At 53.8% G+C, this 13,767-nt stretch overlaps 1 protein-coding gene across 3 annotated transcripts in view; it reads right to left on the bottom strand.

Moving 5' to 3' along the window:
• Nucleotides 1–13,767, bottom strand: part of VAV2 (vav guanine nucleotide exchange factor 2) — a 122,750-nt gene that overhangs the window by 2,980 nt on the left and 106,003 nt on the right. Inside the window, exons 12-28 of one of the 3 annotated variants that reach the window (XM_058423066.1) lie at nucleotides 11,668–11,754; nucleotides 10,724–10,809; nucleotides 10,353–10,485; nucleotides 9,695–9,709; nucleotides 9,164–9,273; nucleotides 8,315–8,416; nucleotides 8,120–8,208; nucleotides 7,390–7,406; nucleotides 7,040–7,061; nucleotides 5,764–5,891; nucleotides 5,515–5,589; nucleotides 4,895–4,947; nucleotides 4,125–4,241; nucleotides 3,919–4,006; nucleotides 3,707–3,830; nucleotides 2,788–2,874; nucleotides 145–299 (exon numbers count right to left, since the gene is read on the bottom strand). In XM_058423066.1, coding sequence (XP_058279049.1) covers nucleotides 145–299; nucleotides 2,788–2,874; nucleotides 3,707–3,830; nucleotides 3,919–4,006; nucleotides 4,125–4,241; nucleotides 4,895–4,947; nucleotides 5,515–5,589; nucleotides 5,764–5,891; nucleotides 7,040–7,061; nucleotides 7,390–7,406; nucleotides 8,120–8,208; nucleotides 8,315–8,416; nucleotides 9,164–9,273; nucleotides 9,695–9,709; nucleotides 10,353–10,485; nucleotides 10,724–10,809; nucleotides 11,668–11,754 — 1,488 coding nt within the window. The remainder of the gene's footprint in view (nucleotides 1–144; nucleotides 300–2,787; nucleotides 2,875–3,706; nucleotides 3,831–3,918; nucleotides 4,007–4,124; nucleotides 4,242–4,894; nucleotides 4,948–5,514; nucleotides 5,590–5,763; nucleotides 5,892–7,039; nucleotides 7,062–7,389; nucleotides 7,407–8,119; nucleotides 8,209–8,314; nucleotides 8,417–9,163; nucleotides 9,274–9,694; nucleotides 9,710–10,352; nucleotides 10,486–10,723; nucleotides 10,810–11,667; nucleotides 11,755–13,767) is intronic. The other 2 variants (XM_058423065.1, XM_040083032.2) reach the window with 2 other exon arrangements.

Genomic DNA, 13,767 nt, shown 5'->3' with positions numbered 1-13,767 from the left:
AGGTGGCTCTCATGAGGTGACAGCCCACCCAGAACCCAGGAAAGAGCAAGGATGTGGGACAACCTCCCTCCCCTTTGCCCCCCTGACAGCAGCCAGGGCACCCCTCTGCAGGAACGGGGCAGGAATTTCTCCGGATGCACTCACCCTTCCGTTGGTTTCCCCCTTCCACCATCCCTGGTCCCCTCCAATCCTGCTGTAGATCTTCACCACGTCCCCCTCCCGCAGCGACAGCTCCCGCATGTCCCGCGCCGCGAAGTTGTACCGTGCCACGGCCGTGCCTATGACCCGGGGGGTGAACACTGCCAGGGGACAAAGCACAGCGGCTCAGCGGCGGCCCCGCGCCGGCTGAAGCCTGGGGAAAGCTTGGAGAGGTTCAACCTGGGTTTTCCGCCGCGGCACCGAGAGCTGGACGGGTGGTGCTGGCACCCTGGGCACGGAGAATTCCAGGATTTCTGTGCTCACAGGAGCTGACCCCCAGGCAAACACTGCACTGACCTGAGGCCGTGGAGAAGGGTCCCAAAATCGAGTGACAGCGCTGGGATTGTGGGTGTGGGGTTTGGGTAGAAGTGTGTGATATCAGAGGGTGGAAAACTCAGAGTTTAAGGGTTTAGAATATAGTAATATACATAAAGCAAGATGGAGGATTTAGGGCAGAGGCTGAGTCCTTTTTCACCTTCCCCATGGGTCTGGGCTGTATTTTGTAATTGGACAGAAAAGCTCACATTGCTAACCACGGGTGGCTGGTTATTGGGTTAAAAGTAAAGATAATTTAGGTGTCATTTCTCAATGGGACAATGTATCCTTAAAAGGCCTTGGGAAGAGATAGAGACAGAGCCCTTTTTCACTTTGTTAGCTAGAATTCACACTTCGTGAGGCTGTACTAGAGGTAAGAATTAATAAACATCTGAGTGCAGACAGGAAATACCGTCTCGAGCATTTAATCCCGACTCTGGCAGAAAAAGAGGATAAAAAAGCAGCAGGGTGGCATCGTCTGAGCTGCTCAGCCCCGCACGGGTGGGGCGGTCAGGGTTAAACTGGGCTCCTGTTTGAAGGGTTCTGTGGGCTTGGGAGGCCCTCTCTGCTGGACAGGGGCTTGGTGGGGATCACTGGGGTGAAGGGCACTCTCGTGAGGTGGTAAAGGAAAGGATTTTGTAGGAACACACAGCCATTAATGAAGAAATCATGGGAAAATCCCGCTCAGCACCCAGTGTCAGGTCTGGCTGCCACACAGCCCCCGGCACCTGGTGGAACCACTTTGTAAATCAACTTGGATTTAAGCTACCTCAGGACCAGAGTTATTGGGGATGGATTCTCCTAGAGGTGCTGAGCGAATCCTGTGTGCTTGGCCATGAGGAGGAACCAGCTCCCAACCTGGAACCTCCCTGCTCCTGTCCCTGCCAGGCAGCAACCTTGGCGCTTGGTCCTGTTAGAGACCCAATGGCGCCAAACCCTGACACTGCCCAGGAACGAGGAGATGACCCCAGGAGCCATCTCAGGAGCCAGCCTCCACCAGCACAGCCCCAGCCCCAGGGATCTCCATCACTTCAGGCAGGGGATGCTCAGGGGAAGCACAAGGAGGGGGAAAGCAGGGAAAGCACTCAGCATTCCTGCCCCGAGGTCTGGGCATGGGGAAAAGGCTGGAGAGCAACAGCAGAGGGATGGGATGGGCAGAGGAGGATTAAAATGAGCTTTCACTGAAGTTCGCAAAATTAAAATAAACGCCCTGAGGGGATGCTGTGTTTCACTCCCCTCTTTCTCCCGGGATTTCTAAGGGTTAATTTCAGCTATAAAAGCGTGCAAACCAAGGTTGAACGAAGTTTGAGGGAAAGCTTTGCCCAGGTTTTCAGCTCTTGGGGTGGAAGGAGGTGAGGATGGCGATGGAGGCGGTTTGGACACACAATGCGCAGTCACTGGAGGGTTTGTCCGTCCTGGCCAGGCAGCCAGGCTGGAGAATGGACAAAAATCACAGCAGCTTTGAGCTCTTTCCTCAGGAGCTTGCTCAGAGCCCCTTGCTACACAAATCAATTCCTGCAGTACTTTCTCTGCAGTTAGAGAATCCCAAAATCCCAGATTTATGCTTGAAAAGTTAAGTGCTCTCCCCGAACACGGCACCAAGGAAGGCACATGCAGCTTTGCCCGTGATTTTCTCTGTCCAGCCTAAAGGAGAGACTGAAGGATAAAAACTTCAGCGGGAAGAAAATCCGGCAGGATTTTGCTCTGATCCCACCCAGAGGGAGGATGACACCAGCCTGGCGAGGCTGGGGCACCGCTGCAGGGACACTGAGCCCCAAAACACCCCTGACAGCACAGGGGTGCCCCTGTCCCCTCAGCACGGGGCTCCTGAGCAGCCTCAGGTACCAGAGCTCAAACCCTGCAGGACACTGGGGTGTTCTCCTGGAGGACAAGGAGGATCAGGAGGGACACGGTGCGATGCTGATGCTCGTCAGGTGAGACAGGCGGAGCTTGAAGAACATCATGAGATCCCAAAGTGCTACACCCACTTTTTTGTTTATTTATTTTATTTATTTTTTTGTTAATTTTAACCCCTTTTCTCAAACAGCAACAAGTCCATCTCCTCCCTGCCTTGATTTTTGGGGAGAGCGGAGGGAACGCTTTTTGCTGCCAACCAATCCGCGGTTAATTAACTTAATTAATTATTGCCCAGGGCAGCACTGGGGACCCCCTGAACTGCCTGTGGGGATGGAGGGGAGCCTGCAGGTCCCACTGGTGATGGCTTTCGAGCTGGGGATGGTGGCAGGTCTCTCCAGCAGGGAGAGGCACTGGTACCTGACCAGAAGGGACTGGAGGAGCTCTGAGAAGAAAAGTTGAGGCCCTGAGGACTGAGAAAAGAAAAGTTGTAGGAAGCGCAGGAGGCTGCAAAGAGGTTAGAGAGAAACAGAAAGAGGCAGAACACGCATTAAAAAGGAAATGAAAATAAAATATTATAAGGCACAATGCTTTAAAAGTTGATGGAGGGATACAGGGCAAAGCATGCAGAGGGTTTTGTGCAGGGGCTCGGAGCTGGGACAGCTGAGAAAAGGTCTGGCCACAGCCCCACAGCCATTGGGGGCTCAAAATCCATCCTAGGGTTGCATTTAATGCAAAAAGATATTTAACCAATTTTTAATACCTATCTTCTTTTGGTATTCTTGTCTAAATATACCACAGAGAAAAATATTTTAAAGTTATTTTTCCCCACAAAGCAGTTAATTCTGCAGTTGGGCTTTTGGACAAAACAACATCTTGAATTACTGCACCTTTTTCTTCCCATTTATTTTGATTTTTTCCTTTTCCTTATAGACACAGACTTACCCTTTCACCCATCACCTCCATTAAAGGAGTCCCACTGGGATTCAAACCACCACAAGTCACACCGGCTCCATTAAAACACAAAAATCTCTCGTGGGTGGGAAAGACGGGATAAATCCCACGCAGTGGGAGCATCACATCGCTGCTCTCACCCAGGGGTGAAAAAAACCACAGCAAAAAGCGTCCCTTCAGAGAGCAGCAGCTCCAGAGAGCCCCAGATCCCCGGGATCCCACCAGCTCCGGCGAGGCCCATCCTGAAAACGCCACCAGCCCACAAGAACTCTTCTGCAAACCGAGGAACCCAAGCCCTACAGTGAAGCTGCAAACTCCATCCTCCACTGCTCCTACAGCTGGCTGGAAGGGGCAGGCTCTCCACGACACCCAAGCTGGGTTTTACCTGGGGAGCGGGTGAAGGTCCTGGAGGTAGAGCGCTCCCGGGATTTGTACGGGTATTTCAGCGTCGTGTCCAGCTGCTTGAAGCTCTCCTTCAGCGAGTGGCTCTGGTAGTACTCGACCAGCTCCTGGGAAGGAAGGAGAGGCACCTGGCTGTCTCTGCCAGCCCCTGGGTGACTTGCAGAGACAGTGCCACGAGGGGGAACAAAAACCCACCAGCAAGCTTTCGAACTTCTTGGCTTCCGTGATGTGAATCCAGTTGTCCTTCTCCACCACCTTGATGTGCTTCACCTCCTCGTTGAACCTGCCAACGACAGCCAAGGCACTCATAAAAACCCCGCAGCCACGTGCTCCAGCACTGGCCCGTCCTCTGGGAGCGAGGAATATCCAATTATTAAATTCCTAAATGGGGAACGGCTCACTTGATGCTGATGGCGAAGCGCTCGGCCTCAGCCGGCCGCTCCCGGATCAGGTAGGTGCCGCTGACGTGGGACTTGAGCAGGTTGTCTGTCTGATGCCTCTCCATGTTCCCTGCAAACCTGAGCCCAGAGGTCAATTAGTTCATTAAATTCGTTAAAATGAGCTCATATTTTTAAACAGGCATGTTTTGGATGAAGACACCTTCTTTAAAGGCAGGTGGGGAAACATCCCGAATATCCTGAGCAGGAAGGAAAGTGCCCTGAGATGCACAAGAAGCTGCTGAGACACAGAAGCACACAGAGGGTGGCCTCTTCCCTTTGAAGTACCTGACACTTGGAAAAACCCACTAACTGGGAATCAGTCTCCAGGTTAATGAGGCCTCAGCAAGAGCTGGAGAGCGGGGATAATTTATATCCATGAATTCGTAAACCTGGCAGGAGCTGGAGAGAAGGAGCAGCAGGCAAGCCAAGCACAGCCTCTCCTTCCAAAGCAGGAGTTGCCTCCTCCCTCCCACAAGCATTTTCTGGGCACAGAAAACGGGAAAGGAAACCACCTTCTCTCTTTTTGCCTCCGACCCTCTCCATCCATGAAGAAATCCCCAGAGCTGCTGCCAGGGCTTTCAACACCCAAACAGCGCCGTGGCAGCTGCTCCAGGGCCACAGAGAGGGAGCGGGATGCAGAGCCCTGCTGGCCTGCCTTGGGAATTCCCCACTGGAGTGGATTCCTGCGGCTGTACCAAGCTCGAGGGTGGTTTCTGTTCCTGCCCACTCACCACGGGTACGCCGTGTAGTCGATCTCCCGCGAGGGCGGCCGGCTGTTGGGGGGCTGCAAATGGAGAAATCGCTGGTTAGCGAGGAGCCGGCAGCTCCTGGGGCCGTGGATCACGCGTGGGAGGCTCCTCTCCACGGGAGGCTTCCCTCTGCCAAGCCATCCCCGGGTTCTGGGCTCGGGCAGAGGAGGGCAGTGTTGCCGCCGAGAATGTCGCTCTCAGCAGCTCCCAGCTGGGACGAGCAGGCTGTGTTTGTTCATTTACCTGAGTGGTTTTTAATTGGGAAGCAGCTGACAACGTTACAGCAAGCGGCTAAAAGCAATTAAAATAAACCAGGTGCAGTTTTTCTGCACTGGACCTGATCTGGAGCGCTCTGCTCAGCCCTGCAGAGAGGGAACGGAGCTGGATCTGATGATGCCAACCCCAGCCTTGGGAACTGGGCTGGGACTGCCCTGCCCCGACACCTGCAGCCATGGGGTGAGGGATCCACCTCTCCTACGAGGCAGAGACCTCACTGAAGGTCCAGGGAGGGACTGAGGTGTCCAGGAGAAAAGTGCCAAGGACGACCTCACCAGCCTCACCCACCTGGCTTCTCCCAGCTCCGTCTCCTCTCTGGCACTTACCCTGGCATCCACGGGGCAGGGTTTCACCGAGGAGCTGGGGAAATAACCCGACTTCTTCGTCTGCAGCAGCCTCCCCTGCAAAGCCAAGCTGGGCATCAGGCTGGGGCGTGCTCTGGGGGCACCGTGCCCCAAACCCCCTCCCAACCCCCAGCACGGCCCTGCCCCAGGAAAGCACACAGGTAAAAGGGACCATGCAGAAGCCGCTGGTTTAAAAGTTCCCAGGAGATTCCCAAGAGGAATCACCCTCACCTCCCACCACGGCGAGTCGGGGTCCCCCCTCAGCAGCTCGATCACATCCCCGATTTGAAAGGTCAGCACTGGCTTCCCAGGAGGGGCTGGGTTCCCATGGTAATTCTGAACCGCCACCATTTTAGGACCTGGCAGAGAAGTAAAACACTTTCACGACCTTGTCCCTGCTGAAAAAAAAAAAAAAACCAAAACAAAACCAAAACCCAAACAAACCCACCCCTCCTGAAGCCTCATCCCCTGACAGAGCACAGCAGGCAGGATTTAGGGGCAGGAAACATGAAAGCAGAAAGGAATGGTGTCCACAGCGAATGTTCTTGGCTCCTGCAGTTACATGCATGACTGAGTTCCCTGAGCAAAAATAAACCCAGGAAGGACCCAGCCGAGCTGAAGCTCCAGCTCCCAGCCCTGCACCTGGATTTGAGCCTCACCCAGGCAGAGGGGTCGGCACCGAGCCCTGCCAGGCTCAGCAGTGACACCACAAAGGGACCAGTGAACGCTCAGCTTGCTCCAAATATCAGCTGGACCTGGGACTCCAACGGCCCTGAAGCTCCCAGTCAAAGTCCACTTGTCTCGCCAACAACTGCACATTAAATAAACTTCCCTAAACTTCCCCCACTGCACCAAACCCACAGTGTTTATCCTCAAAACGCCTCCCCACCTCTGCCTCTCCCCTCCCAGCAAGAGCACTCCGTGCTTGTTTTGTTGGGTTTTTGTTTTGTTTTGTTTTTAACCACAAACTTGATTCGGGTTTCTTTTTGCCAGGCTTGGCTTTCCTTCCATCAGAAATAGCACAAAAACAAATTGTTCTTCTCCTCTGAGCCAGAGCAGGGGCAGGGCAGGCCTGGAGCTCTGTCCAGGCAAGTTTTAAACACAGGAAGATTGAAGTTATTGCAGAAACCTTTGTGACTGGCCCCCATCAGAGGCCCTGAGCAGATTGGACATGCCAGCAGAAAGATGCTCCCCGTCAGCAACAAATCTCCCTGCCAGAACATGCCTGGTCTGCCCTGAGGGCTGGTTTGGCACAAAGATGTTGTTCAGGCTCTCCTTGGTCACTGGTGGGATGGGCAGAAGCTTTACTGGCCCAGCCAGGGAAACTGGGGACAGGAGAGACCCCAGTGCCCCACTGCTGGCCAGGAGGGTGCACAGAACCCTTCTGCAGCTACTAAAGCTCTTTCCCGATTTTGGGAACAGCCTCCCTCTCCCGCACACTCAGTGTCGGGGCATTCCTGCAGCCACAGCCTCCCCCTGCCCTCCTGTCACACAGCAATGCCCTTACCAGGTCCTGCACCCAGTGAATCCTGCAAAGAAAGAGGAAAAAGGCTCAGTGAGGACACAGCAGCCTCAGCTCTCCCTACAAGCACCCACCTGAGGCCACAGGGATGAGGAAACCCCTCCCCAGATCTCCCCGGTACCCCCCAGCCCACGGTGCTCACCCAAGCCGGGTGCTGGCACCTCCTGAGGGCTCTGGGGCTGCTTAAACCGGGCCAGATTCAGGCTGGAGAGGAGGCCACTGGTCCCCAGCCCTGGCCCACTGAGAGCCCTGGGACCCCTCTGAGGCCAGTGCTGCCCCTTCCCAAGAGCTGGACGAGGGCACAGGGGGGTGAGGAAAAGGGCCAAACCACGTACCTGGTCTGCTGAAGAACCTGCAAGAGACGTGATGGGAGAAGGGGTTAATTTAACAGGCAACAAACGCCATTTTCTGTTTCTCTTGGTGCTCTGAGTATCACCAAACACCATCAGGGGGTGAACTTGATGTGAGCTCCCCAAAGCAGAGGTGGGGTCAGAGGTGGGGTCACTTGAGTCACTTCTCTGTCCCAGGAGGGCAAGACCTGGGGTGTGACTGCAGCCAGACAGGGGCATTTCCTCACTGCCACAAAAGTTCTGCAATTTTCTTTCCTCCTCCCTCCCCTCCCCACCCAAATCCTCTCCAAATCCACCCTGTGACAGACCCTGGAGCATCACCAGGGAGTCCCAGCTTTGCCCAGTTCAGACCAAGGACACAAATTTTGGGACATTTGGGGTCCAGGTAGGAGCTGTCTCCTCATCAGGAATGTTCTCCCTGCTGCAGACCCTCCTGCTTTCTGTTAAATGATGAAGAGCTGATCATCTCTCTTAAATGCCCACCCACAAGAGCTGCTGTGATTCCCGGCCATCCATGGGATGCAGCTCTCTGTTTTGGAGAGTTTTGGCTGCTTTGTTTGTATTTCAAACCAGAAAACATCAATTGCAGCCCTGGCAGGTGGGTGGGAGCACGCTTGTAAATTTTTTTTAATGCATTAACAGACATCAGTGCTTTGTAGGGTGAATTTCTCAGATTATTCCCGTGCAGCGACGAGCTGCTCGTGAAATAACTCACCCATCTTGCAGGGAGGAATAATCTCCAAGCACTCCTTGTGAGCACCTGCTCCACATTTGGGACAGAGATAGCCCTGGTAGAAGGTTCCTCTGTGCCAAAAAACCAAACAAAAACAAGTCAGAAAATCCTAATCCAGCCTCAGCTTTGAGATTTTTCTGCGTTTTACTGCAGAACAGCGGGAAGGTTGGTGCTCACCTCAGGAACATCCTGCAGGCTTTGCAGTTGGTCGTCTTTTCGAATGTGTACATCTGGAAGTTGTGGTGGTTTGCATTGGCTTTCTCTGGCTTTATGTTGGACCTGAGGGAAAGGACCTGGGGGTTATCACGGGGGTTTTCAGCCCGTCCCCACGGGGCTGTTGGCATTTCATGAGCTCAGACACCACACGGACACAAAACACAGCGTGAAAGGAGATCAGGGCTCGGTGATGGAGAGAGGATTCTGCCCATTACCTTCCCCTGGGACAAGAGCCACGGATTTGGCCTGAGTCCATCATCAGCCCAAACCCTGCTCTGCTCAGGACCAGGTCCTGCAGCACCACCCTCCCTCCTCACCCTCCTCCTCCTCCTCCAGCCTGGTGCTTCCCCACGGCCCAGCACCAGGGTGAGGTGTCCTTTCAGAGAATCACAGAAAGCTTTGGGTTGGAAGGGACATTTAAAATCATCCCCATGGCAGGGACACCTTCCACTGTCCCAGGTTGCTCCAAGCCCTGTCCAACCCAGCCTGGGACACTTCCAGGGTTGGGGCAGCCACAGATTCTCTGGGCACCTTGTGCCGGGGCCTCCCCACCCTCCCAGGGAAGAATTATTTCCAAATATCCCATCTCAATTTCACAGATAAAATCTGTTTTCAGACATGCTTTGGTGGGGATGCTCAGAGAATGGTTCCAAGCTCCCTTTGCACGGGGACTCTTCCAGCAAGCCCACCTGAGCTCCCCCATCCCGGGCTTTGCTCCCAGAGCTGCTCTGCAGTGACCTGACGGCCCAAGACACTTTCCCCCCACGCCTGGCAGCTGCACCCGGGGCTAGAGCAGCCCCTCATGCTCACATGGCCATTTCAAACTGCTCCATCCACTTCCTCTTCATCTCCTCTGTCTTGCAGAAGAACTGGAAGCCCTGCTTCCCCTGCAGGTGGATCAGGTAGAAGCCGTACGACCACTGCAAGAGGAAGGAGAGCTGATCTCCCAGCAGAACGCACCACAGCTCCACTCACACGCCTCAGCCACTGCTCCGAGTGCCTGTCCCTGCCCCTTCTGCTGAACCACGGCCGGGGAACAGCCTGGGAGGAGGAAGGAGAGCTCCCCGTTTCCCTAACACGCCCCAGCCAGTGACGCCCGAACCGCCTGGGCACCGTGTGCTTGGAGCAGAGAGGATTTCACGGTGGCAGAGGAGAGAACCCAGACTCTTCTGCTCCACTGGATCCTCCCCAGCCGTTCTGTCGGTGGCTGACAGCAAGTGACAGCCCAGGAGGAACATCTGACCTGCCCACCGCACATATGCTCAGCCTGTCTCATCACCGCGCTGCACGCACACACGCACACGACAGCCCGGGGAAGGGGGGGGGGATTGCTCCGCTTACCATTTTTCCGTGGGACTAGAAAGCATAGGAGAGCAAAGTGGAAATAGATTTCATTAAGACACGAAGCCAGCAGCGTTCCCTCAGCAGCCAAGCGGCAGAATTGGCTGTTCTCACCCCCGTGTCCCTTTATCCCATCCGCACCACGGCTCTCCCCGTGGCACGGAAGTGGATGAAGCAAGAGCTGGGAGGTTTTTCCCTCCACGGCTGCAGAGCGAGCATCGAACCACAGGAAAATGATGTTTTCCTTCAGTGCTTCCAGTGCCAATTTTGGCGGCCCGGTGTGCAAAGCTGCCTTTCCAGGCTCCTCCACCCCGCAGCTTGCGGGAAGAAGAACATGCTGGACCTTCCCTCCCTCCCTCCCTGCCCTCCTCTCCTGCCCATCTGATGTTCGCTCCCTGATGCTGGGCCAGAAAGCAGGGAGCAGCTTCCTCTCTCCTAGCTCCAACCATCCCAGCCCCCTCAGGGCTGCTCTGCCAGGACACAGGTCAAGGATCCAGCCCAGCCCCACATTAATAAACATTTCCCAACGCTCTTTAAGGCTGCCCTGGAAGCTGAGCGTTTATTTTCCAGCCTTTTTCTATTTTAAAAGGCTAATGGGAACGTACTACCCTGAAACAGCTCCAAAATGCTCTCCAGAGCTAATCCTTGTTCCACCTACCTTCTTAATGTCCTTGTTATTCATGGGGTCATCAGTCATCTTGTGGAAGAGCAGCTCAATAATTTCCTTCAGCTCGTAATTGTATCCTTTCCTCTTGCAGACGATCACCACTTTATCAAATAAAAATAAATACCTGCCCAAAGCAAGCAAATAAACAAGCAACCCAGTCAGACACATCGTTAAAAAAACCCAGGGGGAAGGATTTGGGAGGCTCTGAGGAGCTCCCCAGCCAGCGCCGCTCAATGCTCGTGCCCTGCTGTGATTTCGCACTGACGCCGGGCTTTGTCAGCGAAATTCCAGGCAGTAATTAAATAAATGAGCTCGAGGGGAAGGGTTAGAGTTGAGCTTGGGGCCGTTGTGCTGCCGCTCACCTGTCCTGCTTGGTGTGGTTCACTATGGAGCGCACCTTGAGCTCCCCGTCGATCTTCGGCCTCCCAAACTCCTCCAGCTTCACTTGCTGCAGGAAGCAAAGCAGACCCACAGCCTGGAACGATGCTTCGGGCAGCTGGGGACCCAAAGCTGTCTGGATTGCACCCTCCCAGCCCTGCCTGAGGCTGCCAAAGCTCCTGGAGCAGCACCACTCTCACCAAGGGGAGGGAGGATGCTCCAAGGGGAGCATGAACACAGGTCCAGGACCCCAGGACACCCCTGGAGCTCCAGCACTGGCACCCCAGGGCCAGGCTCAGCAGCCAAAGCATTTTTGCAAACCCCTCCCCACCTCCAGTTTTTCAGAGGTTTCCACAATAATTAAGGATTTTGCTCCTGTGAAATAACCGTCAATTAAAAGTTCATCGTTTCCCAATGAAGTCAAGGCTTAAAGCCCCCAGAGCCAGCACCCCTCCAGGTCTGCTGATGCACAGCAAGGGGGCCGAGTGTTTGACACCTCTGGGGTTTGGAGGATGAGTTCTCCCCAGAATACCTGGTCGAAATTTTGGGGGATTTGGTGCCTTTTTACATGAGCCCTTCTCCTCCCCTTTCAGTTCACCTCTGTCCTCTTGAAAGCAAAATAATCTTTCTCTTTAAATAGAAGCCAGATGGGCAGCTTGGGGGAGTTTTGTGCCCTCCCTACACTAACAATGCGAGAAAAAGCTGAAGAAACACTTTTAGGGTAACACCAACAAGAGAAGCCACCCTCCATCACTGGCGAATCAGTTTTGTGATGGAGCACCCACCTCTGGACCATCAGCAAAACACGAGAGAGTCTGAGCGCATGGGGATCTTTCAGCACATCAGAATAAGTAGGAATTGCCAAAAAACCCCAAATATGTTAATAATAATCAAATTAAACCAGGTTCAAGAGGATTTTCCAACTTACCAGGTTTTCTATAGAGCTCTGAAATTCACTGATTTTCTTCAAAGTCTCTTTGTCCCTCTTGACTTCATTGATGTACATGGCCAAGTCCTTCAAAAAAAGGGGCAAACAGTGATTTTTACTTCACCAGGAGAACAAACACGAGCCTGGCTCCCCAGTCCCTCAGGAATCCGAGCAGGACTCCCCTGCAGCCAGGGACAGCTGAGGCTGTGGGTGCTCCCAGCGCTGAGCCAGGCAGGTGCTGCAGTGTTTTCCGTTTCCCAGAAGATGGCAATGCACGAATCCTCGGCAATGCAGGAATCCAGCGCAGAGCAGCGATCCCAAACCCCAAATTTTTATCCACCAAAGAGAAGGAGCCATCCCTTCCACTGGAACAACTTCTTGCACCTTTCAGAGTGGATTTGCTGCGCCTGTTTGCTTCTAATCTGCTCCCTCCTTAACCTCAACAACAGCTCTTGTCAACTTGGATTAAATCTGAACAGGGGATTTTTTTAAGACATCCCCCCGGGTCAGACCTGGCTCAGCTCCCCAACACAAGAAGGGTTAATCACAGCCCACGATCACAGATCTACGTGACAATACTTGTAACATCACCAAGCCAGGGACGGCAGGGAGGCTGATGAGAAATGACACAGCCATTCTGAAGCAGGGAAACACAGTCCCAGGGAAACACAATCCCAGGGAGACACAATCCCAGGGAGACACAAGTCCCAGGGAAACACAAATCCCAGGATCAACCAGGACTCCAAACAGCAGCGTGCAAATGTTGGCTGTGGAATTTCACTGGGAGCTGCCTTTCCCTCTCCACCACTGGGAACTCAGTTCTGCATTCTCAAGCAGAGGGTTGGTACCCGCACCAAAAAAACCCCACCACAAATGATTTTGTGAGGTTTTTTTGGTGCAAATCCTGCCCTTGCCTTGCAAAATGAACTATTCAAGCAAAATAAAAGGGAGCTGAATCCCTTTGGGACTGTCAGTCCATCCACCCGCCCTGCACAGCTCTCGCCCCAGACAGCAGCAATGTCTGCTGCCTGCCAGCACAGCAGACAGAAAGGCTGGACTTGTGATGAAAGACATCTCTTGGAAGTTAAGCCTTGGTTTATGGATCAATTAAAACCATGCTGAGTGGCTCCCAAAGCCCCCCGAGCCCGGCGTGGTCGGAACTGCTCCCACACTCCCCTGGTGATGGGGAGGAGCAGAGAGAAACCTCCCTGATGGTTATCAACGTCTCCCTGCAACAAATGCTGAGTGTGCAGCCGAGCTGGAGCAAATACACGTTTATTTTTCAGCAGCGGTGCTGGGTGATGAGGCCATGAGCGGGGTTTAACTGCTGTCACCAGGTCCAGCGTTCATCTGAGGCCACAGCAGCGGGCTGGGAATGCAACGTCCTTCAAACCACCTCAACCCCAGAGAGAGCCACACACCAGCTCTGGATCCCAGGGCTGGCAGGGATAAGGGCTGGAAAGGTCACCCGACTTATGTAAGCGCCAGGAAATGCAGCGGCGTTACAAAAGCTGCAGCTCCGAGGGGGAGAACAAAGTGACCGCCAGCACGGGGAGGAATCCTGAGGTGCTCTCCAGAGGGAAAACCTGGAGTTAATGAGCATCCTGCAGTCACTGTGCTGACAGTGGATGTGGTGTGAATGTGCCTGTGGGGAGGCACATCCCAGTCAGGAAACATTCGGATGATTCTACCATTTGATTTTTTTGCTGTCGCTGATGGTTTTCCTGAGATTTTGGGGGCTCCGGATAAAAGTTGAAAAGAGAAAACTTGAAGCAAAGCAAACTGTTGATGCTAAAAGTCATCGATTGTTCAAGACACATCTTCCCTTTAACGAAATAAAATTGAAAAGTGTGGATTAAAGGATTCCCACCCAGCACCTGGCTAACAGCACGCGGGGAACGCTCCACACACGCAGGCTCCCATCGCTGCTGTACTCCCTTGATACCTCTGGAGCTCCTCCAAACCCCTCCCAGCAAAAACAAAAGCCAGATCTGGCACAGTCTCTGCACACACAACCGCAATCAGGGAAGAGCTGTCACTTCTCAGCAAACCTCAGCTGTCCCCACTGTGACAGGGATCTGCTGCGAGGCCACCACAGCA

Source organism: Hirundo rustica, chromosome 20 (assembly GCF_015227805.2).
Source record: "Hirundo rustica isolate bHirRus1 chromosome 20, bHirRus1.pri.v3, whole genome shotgun sequence".
Classification (NCBI taxonomy): domain Eukaryota; kingdom Metazoa; phylum Chordata; class Aves; order Passeriformes; family Hirundinidae; genus Hirundo; species Hirundo rustica.
This window is presented reverse-complemented; position numbering and strand designations above follow the sequence as displayed.